The sequence below is a fragment of the Pteronotus mesoamericanus genome, unplaced genomic scaffold, assembly GCF_021234165.1.
Source record: "Pteronotus mesoamericanus isolate MK-2021 breed Mesoamerican mustached bat unplaced genomic scaffold, CSHL_Meso_final scaffold_21, whole genome shotgun sequence".
Classification (NCBI taxonomy): Eukaryota; Metazoa; Chordata; class Mammalia; order Chiroptera; family Mormoopidae; genus Pteronotus; species Pteronotus mesoamericanus.
The window spans coordinates 30,748,973-30,767,874 of NW_026555310.1; the positions used below are offsets into that span (position 1 = coordinate 30,748,973).

The window sequence follows — 18,902 nt, forward strand, 5'->3', positions numbered from 1 at the left end:
GCTGGTGTACAAAAATGCCTTCAATTTCTGAATATTGACTTTGTATCTTGCTGTTTTGACATATTCACTTATTAGGTTGAGTAGATTTTGGTGGAGTCTACAGGGTTTTCTATGTACACTATCATGTCATCTACAAACAATGATAGCTTTAATTCCTCCTTTCCTATTTGGATGCCTTTTATTTCTTTTTCTCGTCTGACCGCTGTGGCTAGGACGTCCAATACAATGTTGAAAAGAAGTGGTGAAAGCAGACATCCTTGTCGTGTTCCTGATCTTAGTGGGAAAGCTTTCAGTTTTTGCCCGTTGAGTATGATATTGGCTGTAGGTTTTTCATATATGGCCTTTATTACGTTGAGGAATGCCCCATCTATTCCCATTTTGCTGAGTGTTTTGATCATAAATGGGTGCTGTACCTTGTCAAATGCTTTTTCTGCATCTATCGAGATGATCATGTGGTTTTTGACTTTTCTTTTATTTATGTGATGTATCACGTTTACTGATTTGCGTATATTGAACCATCCCTGCATCTCTGGGATGAATCCCACTTGATCATGGTGGATAATCTATTTAATGTATTGCTGGATGCGGTTTGCCAATATTTGTTGAAGATTTTAGCATCGATGTTCATCAGCGAAATTGGCCTGTAGTTTTCTTTCTTTGTAGGGTGTTTATCTGGTTTTGGGATTAGGGTGATGCCGACCTCATCAAAAGAGACTGGGAGTCTTCCCTCCTCTTGGATTTTTTGGAACAGTCTGAGAAGGACAGGGGTTAGCTCTTCCTTAAATGTTTTGTAAAATTCTCCTGGGAAACCGTCTGGCCCTGGGCTTTTGTGTGCAGGAAGTTTCTTGATTACTGCTTCAATTTCCCCAGCTGTTATCGGTCTGTTCAAGCTTTCTGTTTCTTCCTCCTTCAGTGTTGGAAGGTTATACTTTTCTAGAAATTTGTCCATTTCATCCAGGTTTTCAAATTTCTTGGCATATAATTGTTCATAGTAGTTTCTGACAATCCTTTGTATTTGTGTGGTATCAGTTGTTATTTCTCCTCTTTCATTTCTGATATTACTTATTTGGGTCCTCTCCCTTTTTGTCTTGATGAGTTTGCTTCAAGACTTGTTGATTTTATTTATCTTTTCAGAGAACCAGCTCCTGGATTGGTTGATCCTTTGAATTGTTCTTTTCATCTCTATGTCATTCATTTCTGCTCTAATCTTGACTATTTCCTTCCTTCTACTTGCTTTGGGGTTTATTTGTTGTTGTTTCTCCAGTTCTTGAATTTGTAGTGTTAGGTCTTTTATTTGAAATGTTTCTATCTTTTTTAGGTAAGCCTGTATTGCTATGAACTTCCCCCTCAGGACTGCCTTTGCTGTGTCCCATAGGTTTTGAACTGTTGTATGTTCATTTTCATTTGTTTCCAGAAACTTTTTGATTTCTTCTCTTATCTCATTATTGACCCATTCATTGTTTAATAGTCTACTGTTCAGTCTCCATGAGTTTGCAAGTTTTTGAAGTTTCTCTTTGAGGCTGATTTCCAGTTTCAAGCCCTTGTGGTCCGAGAAAAAGTTTGGTATTATTTCAATTTTCCTGAATTTGCTGAGGCTTGCTTTGTGTCCTACCATATGGTCTATCTTTGAAAAACTTCCATGAGCATTTGAAAAGAATGTGTGTTTTGTTTCTTTGGGATGTAAGGTTCTATATATGTCAGTTAAGTCTAGTTGATTCAGTGCGTCACTCAGCCCCACAATATCCTTACTGATGTTTTGTTTGGAAGATCTGTCCATTTTTGACAGTGGGGTGTTGAAATCCCCTACTCTCAGTGTGTTGCTGTCGATATCTTTTTTGAAGTCGTCCAACGATTTCCTTATATACTTGGGGGCTCCTCTATTGGGAGTATATAAGTTTACAATGTTTATGTCTTTTTGATAGATTCTTCCTTTAAGTAGTATAAAGTGCCCCAGTGGGTCTCTATTTATGGCCTTTGTTTTGAAATCTACTTTGTCTGATACAAGTATGGCAACACCTGCTTTCTTCTCTTGCCCATCTGCTTGGAATATTTTTTTCCATCCCTTTACTTTCAATCTGTGTAGGTCTTTGGCTCTGAGGTGGGTCTCTTGTAGGCAGCATATGTGTGGTCATGTTTTCTTATCCATTCAGCTACCCTGAGTCTTTTGATTGGGGCATTTAGTCTATTTACATTGAGAGTTATTACTGATAGAAACTTATTCATTTTTTCTCCTTGTACCTGTGTTTTTCTCTTTCTCACTTTTTTATTTCATCTTCTTAAACCAGTCCCTTTAGCATACCTTGGAGTGCTGGTTGGGTAGAGATGTATTCTTTTAGCCTTCTTTTGTCTGGGAAACTCCTTATTTCCCCTTCTATTTTAATTGAGAGCCTTGCTGGGTAGAGCAGCCTTGGCTGTAGGCCCTTGCTTTTCATTACTCGGAATATTTGTTGTCATTCCCTTCTGGCTTGTAGTGTTTCTGTTGAGAAGTCAGCTCCTAGCCATATCAGGGCCCCCTTGTATGTTACTTTCTCTTTCTCCCTTGCTGCCTTGAGATTCTCTCTTTGTCTTTGGTAGTTGCCATTTTAATGATGATGTGTCTTAGAGTGGACCTCCTTGAGTCCCTCTTGATTGGGGTCCTCTGTGCCTCCTGGATCCATGAGACCCTTTCTCTCCTCAAATTAGGGAAATTTTCCATCATTACTTTTTCAAGGAGGTTCTCTATCCCTTGCTCCTCTTCTCCTTCTGGTATCCCTATTATGCGGATATTATTGCATTTCAGGTTGTCCTATATTTCCCTAAATGCCTCTTCATTCTTTCTGAGTGTTTTTTCCATTTCTTGTTCTTTCTGGGAGCTTCTTTCTACCTTATCCTCCATCTCACTGATTCAATCCTCGGCTTCATCCAGCCTGCTTAGGATTCTTTCTACTGTGTTCTTCAATTCAGAAAAGGGATTCTTCAGATCCTCTTGTGTCTTCTTGATAGTTTCTATGTCCTTTTCCAGGCTGATATAGTTTATTGTAAGATCCTAATAGTTTCTCTGCACTTTCTCATAGTTGTCTTTGTGCTGGCTGAGCTCATTGAGCTTCCTTAGAGCCATTGTTTTGAATTCAATATCTGATAGTTCCCTTGCCTCTGTTTCATTTAGCTCTCTCTGTGGGGATTCTCCTTTTCTACTCATTTAAGGGGAACTTCTTTTTCTTCTCATTTTTGTGAGAGTCCACTATTATTTATTTATTTATTTATTTTTGCGTCTGCTTCAATTGATCCGTCTAGATTTCCTGACATGTGGATTAAGCTTCTATGGCAGTAGGCGGGTCTTCTTATTTATTTATTTATCTTTAGTTTTCTTTCTGGGCCTTCCTCTGATGATGTCAATTGTTGACCCTATAGGACCCTGGGCCGTTTGAGCTTTCCAGGAACCTACTGTCTGTGTCTGACTCCTGCCTTGGGCAGCTCTGTGACCCCTTCGGCCGGGGATCCACTATTTTTGCGGATCGCTCTGCACTCTCATGCTGGCTCCTTGAGCGCACTCGTGGGCCTGCGAGCCCGGGCCCTCGTGAGCGCCCCCGGCACTGGTCAGGTTAGGGTCTTCTATTGTGTGCTTTCCCTGCTTTTGGTTTTTTGGAAGCGTGGCCTGCCCACACAAAATGGAGACTATGGAAATGGGAAGAAGTCAGCTCCGGGACTCTCTGGTTAATCCCAACGCCAGTCTCTCCCGAAAGGTCTCTGGGCTGCTCTGTGACCCCTTCAGCTAGGAATCCACTATGTCTGCGGACCGTATTTGCGAGGCTTCTGACTCTGGCACCACTTCTGCCTCTTTGCGGGGTTGGCCTGCCTGCGCAAATCGGGACTACGGAATGGGGAGGGAGTCTGCTCCGGGGATCTCAGCTAATCCTCCAGTTCTTTCCCCAACCCCTCCATCTCCAGTCTCTCCTCAAGGGACTCTATGCAGCTATGTGTCCCCTTTGGCCAGGGATCCTCTATTTCTTCCAGCCAGTCTGCACACAGCCCTTAGTCCACACGCCCACAAACTGTGTGTGGAGTACGCAAAAGGCAGGTTAACTGATTCTCTTACGCCTGGGGAAGGTGGTCGTTGCAGAGTGGGAGGTGAGTTATGACCGGGGCTCCGCTGGCCACAGTCTCTGTTCTCTTCGCAAAGTTTTCCTCGCCAATCTTTCCTCAGGCACCAGCTCACTCTCCTGCCTCCTCTACCCAGAGATTTAGGAATGCAGCTGCCACTGCAAATTTTTGCGTTAGGCCTTTAAATGTCTCTTTGCATCTTCAGCCACCTGTCTCTGGTAGAGAACGCCCCTAAGCTGTTCGGGGTTTTGTTTTGTCTGTGCGTTTTCCTAATTTCAGCTGTTGTAGTCTAGGGGTCCCTGTTTATGGTTCAGACCCCGTTCTTCTCAGGGGGAGCTAACTGACCATTTCAATGTCCCTCTGGTGCTGGTGCCTGTGGGCACCCAGCCCACCCTCTCGTGCCTTCACCACACTTCTCACCCATTGAGATGTGTGAGAGTTGAATCCACTGTCTGTCCACTGCTTCAAGGCTCCTCTCCCACTATCGTTCCATTGTTTTCCAGGTGATTTCTCTACTATTTAGTCACAATTCACAATTCCAGTTTGGTCTTGGGAGGAGGTCAGTGTGACTCCCATTCACTCCTCTGCCATCTTCCTCTCAAATGTATATATTTTACATCACTTACTGGCACAGGCCTTGACCTACCTAAAATTTCTGTATGTTACATTTGCCATTTCTACACCACCGTGTTTGGGATTCTTCCTGCAAAATGTTTTCTACATGTAAGAAGCCTGGAATTAATTTATGTGTAGTTCTATGGTGTAGTTAAACATTGTATATCATCTTTGATATAGTTATTTTATGCCTTTTACTTTCAAACATTCTCAAATTTTTTAGATTCCAAGTTTCTTTGTATGTGAACTCTATATTTTATCTTTACCATCTTAATCAGGAAGAAGAAATAGACTAGTTCATACTTTCCAAACCAACTCATTTCTGTTTTTTAGGAGATTTTCACCAAAAGGGAAAATTAGAAAGTTCAAAGAATTAATTCAGAGAGGACAGAAGGCTGGAAAGTGTTTAGAACTGGAAATCCCCCCACTTACTCGTGGTTACCTCTCGTGGCCCTTTATGGTAACCAGTTGAAAGCACACACACATTTTGATTTAAAACTAAATTTTATTAACTTGCATAATTTGACTTAAATTAATAGAAGATAAAACATTATAAATTAAAGTTTTGATTCCCCAAAAGACTAAGACATTCATAAACCTAGTTCAGTCACTGAAAAAGAAAGGAAATTGAAAAAAAAAAAGATGAACAGGTTGTCTCCGGAAACGGTCTTAGGTCGGAAGTTTGCGGTCCCTGTGAACAGGTGCTGCTCAAAGCATCCTGCTGAGCTGCTGCTGCCTGATAAGGACTGTATATCCTGTCTTCTCTGCATCACTTTGCGTCTAGCTCACATTACTTCATTTCCTTCCTGGGACCGTCACCCGGATTCTTCATATAAGGTCAAACTTAAAGAAGAGCTATGTTGGCTTCTTCTAACCTCGTCCAAGAACTAATTTCTTTATGCCTCATTTTCCTCAACTGAACTACGAAATGTCAGTGATAAACTCTGCCATGTGGGTATCCTTAATTTTTTTTATATTTATGAAATAAGACAAAATATCTCTGAAAAAAGTTGAAAGTGATATGTTATTGTCATGTGTGTTTTATAAGGAGATTGAAAGAAAAGAGTTTATTTGTACTAGTTTTGTTTCTTCAGTTTTCATTATGTGTTTCTTTGCTTTGGAGAATTGAATCCCTCAAGGCTGACCACATAGGAAGTTTGCTTCCACATTTAGATGAATAGAGACAATTGAAAAGCCTTCTATCCCCAAAATTTCTCCCATACTGTATCCTGACCTTCTAAACTTCCTTTTGTCTTATTTGCTATAATTTTTCATATCTAGATACCATTCCTTCATTTAACAAATACTAATTAATGATATGAGCACATAAATGGGCACAAGGAGACACTCTTGCAAATGAAATGACATGCTCTTAATAATTATGTCAGGGCAGCAGGTGTTGACAAGGGCTGTGCTGGGCAACCCCTACTCAGTATTCACTTCTTTACAGAAAGTAAAGTTGATTACTTTCTCAAATCTAAGGGAGAGTTCTTATGCTTAAAAAAATGACTGTAGGAGGGGAGGGGGAATTAATGAGCAACTTAGTCATTTTACAATAGTGTTTAGACTGTCACAGAAGACTCAAACAGCGTGAGAACCAGTGGGTACTTAGGAGGCCTACTGATAACATGTGCTAGGTACTTTGGCTGTTAGTTATGTTTGCAATGGCTGCTTATTCCCACCTATGCAAGTGCTGATTTCAACAAAATACTTTGTCCCCAAAGACAGAGAAGTGATTTCAGAACAAGGGTAACATGGTAATCAATGTGATAATGTTTATTTATTTTTATTCTCATACAGAACATTTTTCATTGCTTTTAGAGACAGAGAGAGAGAGAAACAGCCACATGAGAGGCAATCATCAATCAGTTGCCTTCTCGTACATGCCTCAGTTAGGTATTGAACCTGCAACCTAGGTATGTGCCTTTACTGGGAATAGACCTGTGACCCTTTGGTGTATAGGATGATGCACCAAAGAACTGAACCAGGGCTCAATGTGGTAATGTTTAAAGATATTTATTTCCTTGCAATTAGATCTCTATCATTTTTCTGTGCCCAATGGACAATATAATATATGTAGCATATGCACATGTTGGTTTAAAAATATAAACATACATAAATATATGTATAAAATTTATCCACTTGATTAGGGCTAAAGAAGCAAGAAAGTCTGAGCACATAAGCAAGTGTCTTAGCATCATGAAAGCTGTTAGAGGTGACTGTGGGACATCGCAGCTTCCTCTGTTTCACTGTAACCTGCACATACAAGAGCATTATATCAGCAATGATGCTGTAACTTCTCAGTTTTATTTCTTGGTGCTTTACATCAAATAGGAACTTTCCTTTTTCATGACTTGTAGCAAACTGTTATTCATTTATATATCATTAAATGGCTAATATATACCAAACATTGTAGTGGAAAACTAATTTTCTAATTTATGTTTTTTCACAAAAAATAGAAGTTGGATGCTAATATTTTCATTTTACAGATAAAGCCAAAGGTTATTAAATGCTTAAGTTGATATTCACACACACTTTTTTTGTGTATCTACCCAACAGACTTGTTGAATTCTTATGTTCTAGGCCCTATTACAGGTTGAATAAGACAGACATGTTCATGCTCTTAAAGACCATACATTCTAGTTAGGGAAATAAATAATAATAATAATTTTTAACCTATATGTATTACTTTCCATAAGTCACAATTTATTACCTCATTCTCTTAGTTTATAGAATATATGGTCATCCAAAATGTTCTATAAAGTAAAGTAAGAGAATGAAGTAATAAATTGTAACTAATGGGAAATAATTTATACAGACAATCAGGTGGTCAGGAAGGTCTAGTGAGGAGGTATGTGTGAGGTAAATATTAATGAGAAGAGTTTGCCATGAAAAACCTGAGAGCAGAGAGAAGAAAAGCAAGAATACACCCTATAAAGTAAAAATAAATTTAGCTCTTTCAAAGAATAGAATGAATGTTAACATAGCTGGCTTATAGGGACTAGAGGAAAAATTGTAGGAAATGATTTATCTATCTGTAAAGCATACACTATTTTCATTATGTTAACCTAACTGTTCTGGAATATTTAAATTTCAAGGACAAAGCAGTTGGTGTCCAGCTAAGAAAATAATATTTTCACACTTATGTGGGAATCATCAGAGGGGAAAAGGTATAACTGGACCATGATTTTTGTTAGCCTAATCAACTGTTGAAAAATCCTGCTTTTCATGTGGAAGACACATGACAAGGATTATCAGCATGTGTAAGGATATTTTCTTTCTCTTCATACCTCAGACTGGGAAGAGATCAAATAATATTGCACATTTCTAACAATAATATTTTTTATACGTTCATCACAACATAGCATGTACAGACAGTGTTGATGTGGACATTAATCTAGGTCTCAAAACTCTAGAAGGATAAATACACATTTAAGAAGCCTAAGTTGTTTTGCCCTGCCCAGGTAGCTCAGCAGATTAGAACATTGTCCTGATATGCCAAGGTTGCGGGTTTGATCCCCAGTAAGAACACATAATATAATATCAGCTATTCACAAATGATATAGAGAAAAATAAGGTTTTATGGAAGTTTAAAGTGTGACATTTTATTTCACATATGAAAGGTCAGTGAAGACCTCTCTGGGCTGATGAAAGTTGAACAATGAGTGAATTGAATTAAAGGGAGAGCAAGACATGCAAGTAGACAGAGGAAGAACCATCCAGAGACAAGGCAAAGACTGTATAGTAGAAGTATGCTTGACATTTTTGTGGAAGAGTAAAAAGATTACTGTCAGAGAGAACAGTGGCTAATAGGGAAAATAGGGGGACAGGTAGCTAGGGTTCAGAGCATGGACCTTCTCAACAATAAAAAGGGGGTTGATTTTTATGGTAAGTTTTATAAGGAGCCATTGATGGTGGAAGCAAGGAAAGAATTGAACATCTCACCAAAATGATATCATTTCATTACAAAACAATCTCTTTATCTGCTATCTGGAAAGCATACTAGAAAACTGACTAAAAAATAGAATGGAAGCAAAGAGAAGCTTTAGGACCAACATGTACCTCTCCATCTCTTAGGTAAACAAATAAAATATGATGGCCTAACTAACCTATGGTAGATGATAATTTCCAACCCATCTAAGCATAACAGTCCCACAAAGGTCTTATTGTAAAAACAGAATATCTCTACTCTAAAGAAGTGATATTAATGATATAATTTTGTCACCATTGTTAACCAGAGTGGTATTTTGATCCCCTCCTAAAATCACCATACGTGGACATCCTGCATTTATTTTGTGTTGATCTTAATAAGTTATCTGTGTAATATTCATACTATGGTAATATATTTTTATAGTAATCGCACTCCAAATGTCTTACACCTCAGAGAGAGATGAAAAAATCATCTAGCAGACAGGGGAAAATAGGAGGATAAGATACTAATAAGGGAAACAAGAGTGGTTTAAATGACAGTAAAATTTAACAAAAAAAATTATCAGAAGGTAAATGAAACAGAGTTCAAGATAAACAATTTTAGAACATAGAAAGGAAGTTCCAGACCACAGGTTTCTATTTCCTGCATTAAAGCTACCCCTTACTAAATGATACCTTTAGAAACACTAGTTCTCAGAATGAAATGAATGACAGATTTCTGAAAGCCAATTTATAGCTTCCTAGGAAAACTTTTCCACAAGGAAGAAAGATCCATGAGGGTAGAGATCTTAAAATTCTTATTCAACAATAAATTATCTAGCTTTAAATAGTATCAAGTTCATAGTGAATATTCAATAAATATTAGTTAAATAAATGAATGAATGGGATTCCAGAGACATCTTACTCTCCAAATTATTTCCATCTCAAAGATAGGAATCTCTCACTTTGAGTTCTTTTCTTAAATACCCTGTCTCCTAAACTATTTTTATTTTCTACAAATTTTAGAGAGGATGTCACAAATTCTGGGAAAACCCCAAGTATCTCTTCATGCTACACCTACAGTTGTGAGAAAGCACATTTCAGACAGCAGGGAAAACCCATAGATCACAACAACACATTATACACTGTCTGAACCACTGGAGCATAAATTAAAGAGAACTGGGCTAGTTGAGCCATTTGAAGGCAAGAGGAAGGGGGTGGAGCCAACATAAGCCACTATAAATAAGAAGATAGCTCAGAGACTCAGACTGTAGAGTGCCAGTAAAATCTCGCTTTAGATTGGCTTGACCTGAGATTGGCTTGACCTGAGAATCAGACTAAAGATGAATTCGGAAGATGCTTCCCTAACAACGGACAACATCTTGGACAGAGAACAACAAAGTAAGTCAGCTCTTATTTTTATGTACTGGTAATAACTATATATGTAGATGATATATACAGGGTGGGGCAAAAGTAGGTTTATAATTGTGAGTACATGAAAAACAGAGTTTATTCGTTTATTATTATTTATCAATTATTGTATTATTTTTCATACAAACAACTGTAAACCTACTTTTTCCCCACCCTGTAACAGTACTTAAGGAAGAAAATGAGTCTTTGTTTTTCGAAGAACTTAATTACATCCTATTTCGGTCAGGATAAAGGAGAAAATGGGACGTAAATATGTCTTTATCTACAAGAAGATAGGAGTCCTGAGACGAGAGGAAATACAAAGGTGAATTGCAGAAGATCTTCAAGGATCTGTTTCTTTGTTTCAGTTTATATTATCTCAATTTTTAGATACAATTACAGGAACCTTGGCACTAGCCAGGTGCACTCTCCATCATTTTTCCATATCCATCTGTACATATTCCAGGAAATATTGACTTTCTTTATAAAAATTGTCTTCCACATAAACAATTATATTCTTGATTGCCTTCACTTTGCATCTTTCTGTGTTTCCTGTGCGCCTCATTTTGTGTTCCTATAACAGCATCTTCCTGTTGTTGAAAAGGAATGTTCTTAATCTCTGAAAGAGTAACCACATAAACATCTGAACTTTAAGGTGTCCAACAGTAATTTATTCAGAGAATGTCATGAAAGGATTCTTGAAAATGCCATCTTCTGCTTCTATATTCTTCCTGGGACTCATTTTATACATTTCTTCCTTCAATTTTACCATCTAATTATTAACTTCAAATTCTGCACTAATCAGACATTACCCTTTCCTTCTTTTGTTTTTCATCAAAATATGATCATCATAACTACATACTATTTCTCCTCTTCTATTCGTCTATTCTGTCCACAGATCCATTCTACTTATTATTACCAGAATTTTCCCTTGTTTTCGTAAAACTTGTTTCTGTGAGACTTTCTTGATTTTTTTCATTTATCTCTCTTCTTTAATCATTGAGATACTGGGAAACCTAACATGTAGCAAGTAGAGTTTATTTGTAAGCGGTAATAAAGGGATGCGTTATGAACAGCAGTGCTCAAACAATCTAGAGGAATATCTGAGTGTGTGTTTTCTGAATGTATGTCTGCTGAACTGTTTCGTGTTAGAAAAGCTTTGATTATCTCCCATAAACCCATATTTCACTTAAGAACACAAAATGAAGTGTGAATAACAAGTGCAAGCTATTCAAATTTTTTGGTAACTACATAACCATAAATTTATGGTCCAGTTGAGGTACCAAAAAGAAAAACAATTGTAAAAAGAAAACAAAACCTTACTCAATAAACAGAGGTCATAGTTCCAAAAGGTCCTCACTCAGAAACTCTTAACTTTTCCTGAGATCATCCTCATTTTCTGTTGAATGTTTAATTTATGCTGTCCTTAAAGTTGCTTTATTAGTATGAAAAGCCAAACCTTCAAGCATCATCTTTATGTGACCCAATATGTCATGGTAGGCCAACAGACTGATAGCTGGGTGAGTTAGCACTGGCTCACGAAGAAGGGCTGTTGCTTCACTGAGTCTAAGCAGCATGATGAGAAGTGAAACTAGACAGAGAGCTCTGAACTTGCTACCTTGACTACCATGCACTTCTGGTAACAACTGGATGCTGGTAAAAAGAGAATTACTTTAAGAAGCTGAAAGAAACAGAATTAAGAAGGAGTGAAGTAAAGACATCTCTTGAAAAATCTGAATACAGATCTATGCTGGAAAAAACAACCTAGAAGCAGAAGCTGATGTTGACATTCATGTAGTATATTAATATTAAAGAAAGAAACATCTCTGCCCAGTTTAATTTTAGATAAGTGTTTTAAGGCAAAAATACATGCATTTCAAGATATGTGCCTTTAATTATAAAATCTTCTATATTTAAAAACAGGGTATTTGCACACTTTGAGTCTTTTTATCATACATTTTAATATTATTCAAGTAGCTATTTTATGCTTTATTTTCTTAGGATGTAGTAGGGAACTATATATTACCAATGAAGTGAAACCTTTAAAAAAAACTGATAGTTCTTTTTAGCAAAAATCAAATTCAAACTTTGAATCACAAAATTCACGTCTCTCTTTTCTCAATTATTTATTTATATTTTAGAACAGCTATTCCTTGATGTTTGTGTGTCATATATTTGCGTAGCTAAGGATCATCATTCACATTGTTTACATTCTAAATCTTTCAATAAATATTTTTATTGGTGAAACCAAAATTTTACTTTGTTCCAGCATTATACAAAGGGTAAATTAAAAAATTAACTTCTGGCCAATATTTTGTCTTTAATACTGTTATGTTTCCTCTATTATTTTTTTTCTTGGAAGATTCAAATATCTTACTGTTTATTAATAATCACTATACTTGGGGTGTTATTTACATACACTGGATGCACAGATTATAAGTGTACAGCTTAATGAGTTATAACTACAACTCCAATCAATATTTGAAATTTTCATCAACCTAGAAAATTGCCCTGTTTTTCTTTTCACTCAAATTACCTTTCTTACACAGATAAAAGCAATCACTTTTCTGAATTCTGTCACTATAGTTTAATTCAGCTATTCTTTAATGTTATACTAATTGAAACATACAGTATATAACTATAGATGGATTTTTCACTCCAATTATTTTTAGATTCATCCATTTTGTTACATGTATCAGTTTTTCTTTTTAAATTGCTGAATAGAATTTCCTGGTATGGATAATAGCACACTTTATCCATTTTCCTGTTGATGTGTATTTGGGTTATTTTAATTTGGCTCTTAAGAATAAAATTGCTATAAATGTTCTTGTGCAAAGCATTTTAAAAATGTATTTTCATTTCTTTTGAGAAAATACATAGGAGTAGAATTGCTGGATCATAGGGTAGGTGTATGCTTAATTGTGTAAGAAAGTTTTCTGAAGTATTTTTTCATTTCACTCTCTTATCAGTAACTTATGAAAAGTTTAATTGCTTCACATCTACACAAACCTCACCCAAAACTACTCTTAACCTTTTTTATTTTCAGTTATGCTAGTCGTAGGTATTTATATATCAGTTCAAGAGTTTTATTACACTATTCCCTATTTATCCTCATTTACATCATCTTTCTTAAACAGTAAATATAGAAAGGTTAAGAGGTGATGCTTAGGATTTTTTTGATATACCATCTAGAATAATCAGGTATTTAATAAATGTGTTTATTGTGACAAAAACAATAAAACTATGCTAGACAGAATTTTCATAGCTACTAAATACATATATTAGGGAGATATTTTATGATCTCATCATTATGCCTAGATTGTTTCATTTCTATCCAAAAAGAAACTATCCGAAGTCACTCAAAATTTGGGGGAAATTAACATAAATTTTATATACATTTAAGATAGGGAGACACATAACTACTTGTCTCAAGAAATGTCTCAATAAATGTCTCAAGAAAATATCTAATGCTGCTATCTTACTTCTGTGGTCTGCCTGAATTTACCAACAACTCTCTCTCTTCAGGAAGTACTACCAGCCCTGTCTTTGCAACAAATCATGAAGGGTCCCTGCAAGTTCCTATTCCATGTGCTGTGCTGAATGTGGTCTTCATCACCATTTTGGTCATAACTCTTATTGCTTTATCAGGTGGGCATGTACTTTATGAATTCATAGAGTTTATTTTCTGTAAGCATTTGTTGTAATCCCAGCTGAAATCAACAGGGATTACTTAGTCCCATTAATCAGAAATTTTGAGTAATTTAGGATTATCCCATATATCATATATGGTGGATTTCCTAAAAAGAACTAAATATAATTCAATATTCCCTTGATAATATCATTTTAGGTTTTCTATAAGTATGAAAATTGTCTATGTTTTATATATTATTGTGGAAGAAAATTACTTTAATGTAGGTTTAAATGTGGAATGAAAGGGGCTGATTCAGATTCTAAACAAATCAGCATTTACTTAGAAAAAAAATGTGGGCTGCACATTCATTGTTGATAGAAAAAATAAGCCATAGTTTCATCACGGCTTGGTTAGTCCTTTGTCTTTCACTTCAAAGACCACAGAATAGTGGTTATAGATAACTAAGAACATATTAGATGCTTTCAGAATCAATTGTCATACAGTATTCAAAACATGCTATTATACCAAGATATATTTGTGTCTTTTACAAGCATCATTTTTTATAATTTTATAAAACATCTCGATCTATAGACTGTTTTGTATTCTGAATTACTCCCCTGTACATTGTTCTCTCTTTCATCTCCCAATATAGTGTTTTGTGTACTGTAAGTTTAAATTCCTCCACCCCTGCATTCAGATCCAAAATCTTACTTGAAATTTACAATGCACTTTACCCTTTCTAATCCAAGGCTATTTTCAAGATTTTTCTATTTTTCTACCACTTTTGGACATTACGGCTGAAGAGCCACCCTCTTTTTTTCTTATACCAGATACAATGATAATTAGGCACAATGGGAGATATGATAAGGTGAGAACCTGCTTTCTTATGCTTTTCAGAATTTGCTTTTCTTGCCTTTCATCCTTTATTTTATCACTTCGTACAGCACAGAATTCCCTGAACTAGGTTTGCATGCTGTGGGTATTTAGTTCCTTTTGTAACTAAAGTAATTTTCCTGTTCACAGTGGGCCACTACAATTGTCCAGCCCAATATGTGTCTCCAGAACCATCAAACAGCCATATTTCTTCATGCTCAGATGATTGGATTGGATATCAGAGGAAATGCTACTTTATTTCCAATATAGCAAGTAATTGGACTTTGGCCCAAAACTCTTGCTTGAAACATGGTGCTACTCTTGCTTTCATTGATTCTGAAAAGGACATGGTAAGATAGTATTTAAAAACAATTTCATAAAATATTGCTGTTTTCTTATATATAGCTCATCTATGATTTCATTCTGTTTTCTGATTTATGAAGAAGACATTGTATCTGTCTTGCATGTAGGAAAACTTAGTCTGAGGTCAAAATCAGGGTTTTATTTAATCTTATAAATTTGATTTGAATGCTTAGCTTCAAAGGCCAGAAATCCAAATAAGTAGACTCTTTATAGAGCTAATGAATGATCCGTTTAGCTATTGTGCCTCAGATGCAGCTTTTGAGAAAAAGCTTTTGAGAATTTATCAGATACTTACCTACCCAGAGGGGTTGTTTAATATGTACCCACTTTGTGCTTTCTTCAAGATCTTTTTAAAACGATATGTGGGTCGAGCTGAACACTGGATTGGGCTGAAAAATGAAGTCAATCAGACTTGGAAATGGTCAAATAACAAAGAATTTAACAACTGGTAAGTTTCAAGGTGTTTCTTTATGCTTTTCAGGCTGGTAGCTCAGGAAAACCATTTTCCTTTTTTCCACTGTTCTATTTGAAGGTTGTGCTGTTTATAAACAGAGTTTTAATAATCTCTTTTGTATGCTTGTACTGTTTGGAATTGTTAAAAGAAAGGCTTTGAGGTTATCATTTTGTTCTTCTCATCTACTTGGAAATCATACAATAAATGCTTTTAATAATTTGATCTCAGAAAAAAAGTAGTGTGAATTAAAGGATCAGTTAGAAATATTCCAGAAATAATCATGATGATGCAAACAAAATCTAACATTTTCAACCTCATGTTAATACTTTAGTGATAAACTAGTCTTTGGAAAATTATTCCCTCTTACTCCTTCCTAGTTCCCATCTCCAAAGGGGTAAAGAACAATATTTTCATACCTAATTAGAAGCTTCTGTGGATCTGAAAGAAAACTTGCCCCTCAATTAAAGAGGCTGATTTTATTTTCATTACCTGTAATTAAACTACATTTTAAAGTTTGAAGGACACTTTATAAGTTTTGTGTTAATCTTTGTTATCTGAAAACTCAGAGTTGAATGAATTTCTAGCTATCTATATAGTTTTATTATACCCATATTTTGCAGTGTATAATGTGCACTCACATTTTTGGCCCAGACTTTCAGGGAAAAAACATCTTTTCTTTTAGTTTTTTAATTCAATTTATTTATTCATTTATATTTAAATATTTTTTTGTATTATAAAGGAATGTTAGCATATATTTTTCAACATATTATGTACAAGAAATTTTATGTAATAAATAATTACAAAACATAAGAACAGATATAAGGTATTTCAGGTAAGACCCATGTATAACGCACATCCTTATTTTTCCCTCAAAAACTTCAGCAAAAAAGTGTGCATTATACATGGCAAAATATGGTAATTACTGACACAGAGAATAAATTGCAATCTCTAGAAAAAGAACTCTTAGTAAGTGTCTAATGATATCATACCCACAGATGAACTTCAGGGGCCATAAACTATTTACAATTGTGTGCACTAATGTATTATTTTGTCGAATGTGTATACTTCCGGGGAATTGTTTCTTGAAGGGTTTGTGAACTCCTCTGGTGGTACACCAACCAAATAAAGGGAGATCTTCACTCTCCTTAGCTTTGTACCTTCTTTCCACATACTCTTCCTTTCAATAACTGTCTACCATCTCTCCAGATTAGTCTATGTTCATTTGACTGACAGACTTGCCTCATGCATTCCTACTCAGCAAAAAAAAAGTTTTCGTTCTCATGTAACTGAACGGAAACGACGACCTTAAAGTAACTCTTAGTTTCTTTATTGTTTGACAGGTTCAATCTAACAGGATCAGGGAACTGTGCCTTCCTGAATAGCATAGAGGTCAGCAGCACAGATTGTGGAAAGAATTTACACTGGATTTGTAGCAAACCCTTCAAATAATGAGAAATCATACTTGCTTATGGATTGTTATTTCACGGAACTTAGGAACTTTGTGTCAATGGATGCTGCTCTGTGGTCAGACATTGTCCATAAAGACTTTGTGAAAAACTTTGTATTATTTTGGAATCCTTCTTCCAAACAAGACTGTGTAGAAAAGGAAGAGAAATTCCAGGAATATCTGCATTATCTGCATTATGGAATAAATACCCTTGCTGTGAGCTGAAAACATCACAGCTTGACTGATATTTATGTCCAGAGAATGATTTTAAACCTTTTGATTGCACTTTATACTTTATCAAATTCAGAAATAATAAAATAGCTAGGTTTAGAGCCATTATTTATTGTTGAATGACTACCAATGATGTGTGTCGGTCATGCATTTGCACACTGTGAGGGCGTTAGATGGCAGTATTAAAAACTGAATGTAAACAAAAGAAATTTCAACTGGTAGCACAGATATTTAGTCTAAATGCATTTGTTAAACTCAGAGAACATTTAGAAGTGGACGAATGCTTGTGAAAATAAGCTTTATAATATTTCTCTCTTTTTGGAGATGTTTGGCATGTTACTTTGTCACTTCCCATCCCCCGCCAAAGAATGGGATGACCATGTACCTATGTCATTGTTCTTTAGTTTATTTCTTCAACATCTTTTTCAATGGTGTATAATTCTCTGCCTTTAAAACTTTCTATACCATGTTTTACAAAGATAGAAACAAAACCAAAGAGTATGAGAGTATTTGTAATCAGATAAGTGTTGGAAATGTGAAACATATGATGTTGCAAATTCTTGTTAGAAAAAAATTATGTATTGTTCAAACATACAATATCTTATAAATTTATGCCTGTCTTAATCAATTCTGTTATGTGCAGTACTTCACGTGAAGTATTTTTAGTGCAATACAGTGTTTGTTTTGTTTTTCCTTGTAGTCAGTGCAGTCATAAGCTGCTTTTGTGTATTTTAAAATAAAAATAGAATCAAAGAAATTATTTTTAAGAAGTTTTTGTTCCTTTAAAATACACTGGAAATTGTCATACTAAAGTAAGAAAAAATAGTATAACTTAAAAAATAAACTGTTCTATTGTAAAATACTAGCTTTATAGCATGGTTTCTACTTTTCGTATTGTTTTCATATGTGTGTTTTTTAAGAGCCATATTCTTTTTTTTATAATAGCAGAAGTAAATTATTCTAATTAACTTAAAAAGAATATATGCCATTTAAAATGTTTTGTCTCTTTTATTTTTACTGCTTTATTGTTTATCACTCTCATACTAAAGGAGCACAGAGACATTAGGAGACACCTACATTGATTTTGTGAAGGCCTACTTATAAGCTCATTCTCTTTACAATAAGGCAATAATAGGTCCTCATAAGCAATATACTGAAAGCATCTCACTCAAAGTGCTATAGATATTTCAGTTATTTACATAAAATAATTCACTAAACAGAAATGAGGCACTAGATAATATATTCATGGTATATTTCAGCCAGAAAAACATCTATTACTTTCAAAAATTTTTTACGAATATATTTTGCAATATACTTCTCAGAGTTGGAATGTGTGCTAAATGTGGAATCTTTAAACTGTTGTCATTAGCATGGCATATTGAAAAGAAAGGTGGATTATAGACACTGCTTAGTGATAAATAATATAGAAGTTTCTTAATTTCAGTGTCCTTCAGTTCTCACAGAGGTGAAATAAAACAAATGGTCTCCAAGCTCTAATACACTATCATTAATAATATCAATATACTCTCCCTGAGTTGTATTGGGAAAAAACTGCTTATGATTTGTGTGTTATTAAAATATGTAAGTGAGAAGGTTTGTTGTTAACGACCAGAGCACAAGAGAAATATTGCCTGAGTTTCATCTCTACCACTCACTAGTTGACTAGATGTTTAAGTTAGAATTAATTAGAAATTTAGTTAAAAGTAGCTGGAAACTGAATTAGTTAATACATGAAACAGGACTTAGAGCAGTCCCTTGCTGAAGATAATTATCGTTATCTGTGTTTTATTTTGCTTTTTCAACATAATTTAAATTTTTTCCTCTGGAAAGGGAAGTAATTCCTCACCTGTTTATTACACATAATTTTAGGAACTGAATAAAGTTAAAAG

General features: G+C 35.3%; 1 protein-coding gene across 2 annotated transcripts; it reads left to right on the top strand.

Annotated features, from left to right (window-relative positions):
- The first annotated feature begins 9,947 nt into the window (after positions 1 to 9,947).
- On the top strand, positions 9,948 to 16,784 carry CD69 (CD69 molecule). Of its 2 annotated transcripts, none has more exons than XM_054590951.1 (5): positions 9,948 to 10,009; positions 13,544 to 13,662; positions 14,669 to 14,868; positions 15,226 to 15,329; positions 16,676 to 16,784. In XM_054590951.1, the coding sequence occupies exons 1-5, from the start codon at positions 9,948 to 9,950 to the stop codon at positions 16,782 to 16,784; spliced, it is 594 nt and encodes a 197-aa protein (XP_054446926.1). The 2 variants fall into 2 exon arrangements, with proteins under 2 accessions (XP_054446926.1, XP_054446927.1); XM_054590952.1 differs by having other exon boundaries at positions 9,948 to 10,005; positions 13,540 to 13,662.
- Positions 16,785 to 18,902: the final 2,118 nt, after the last annotated feature.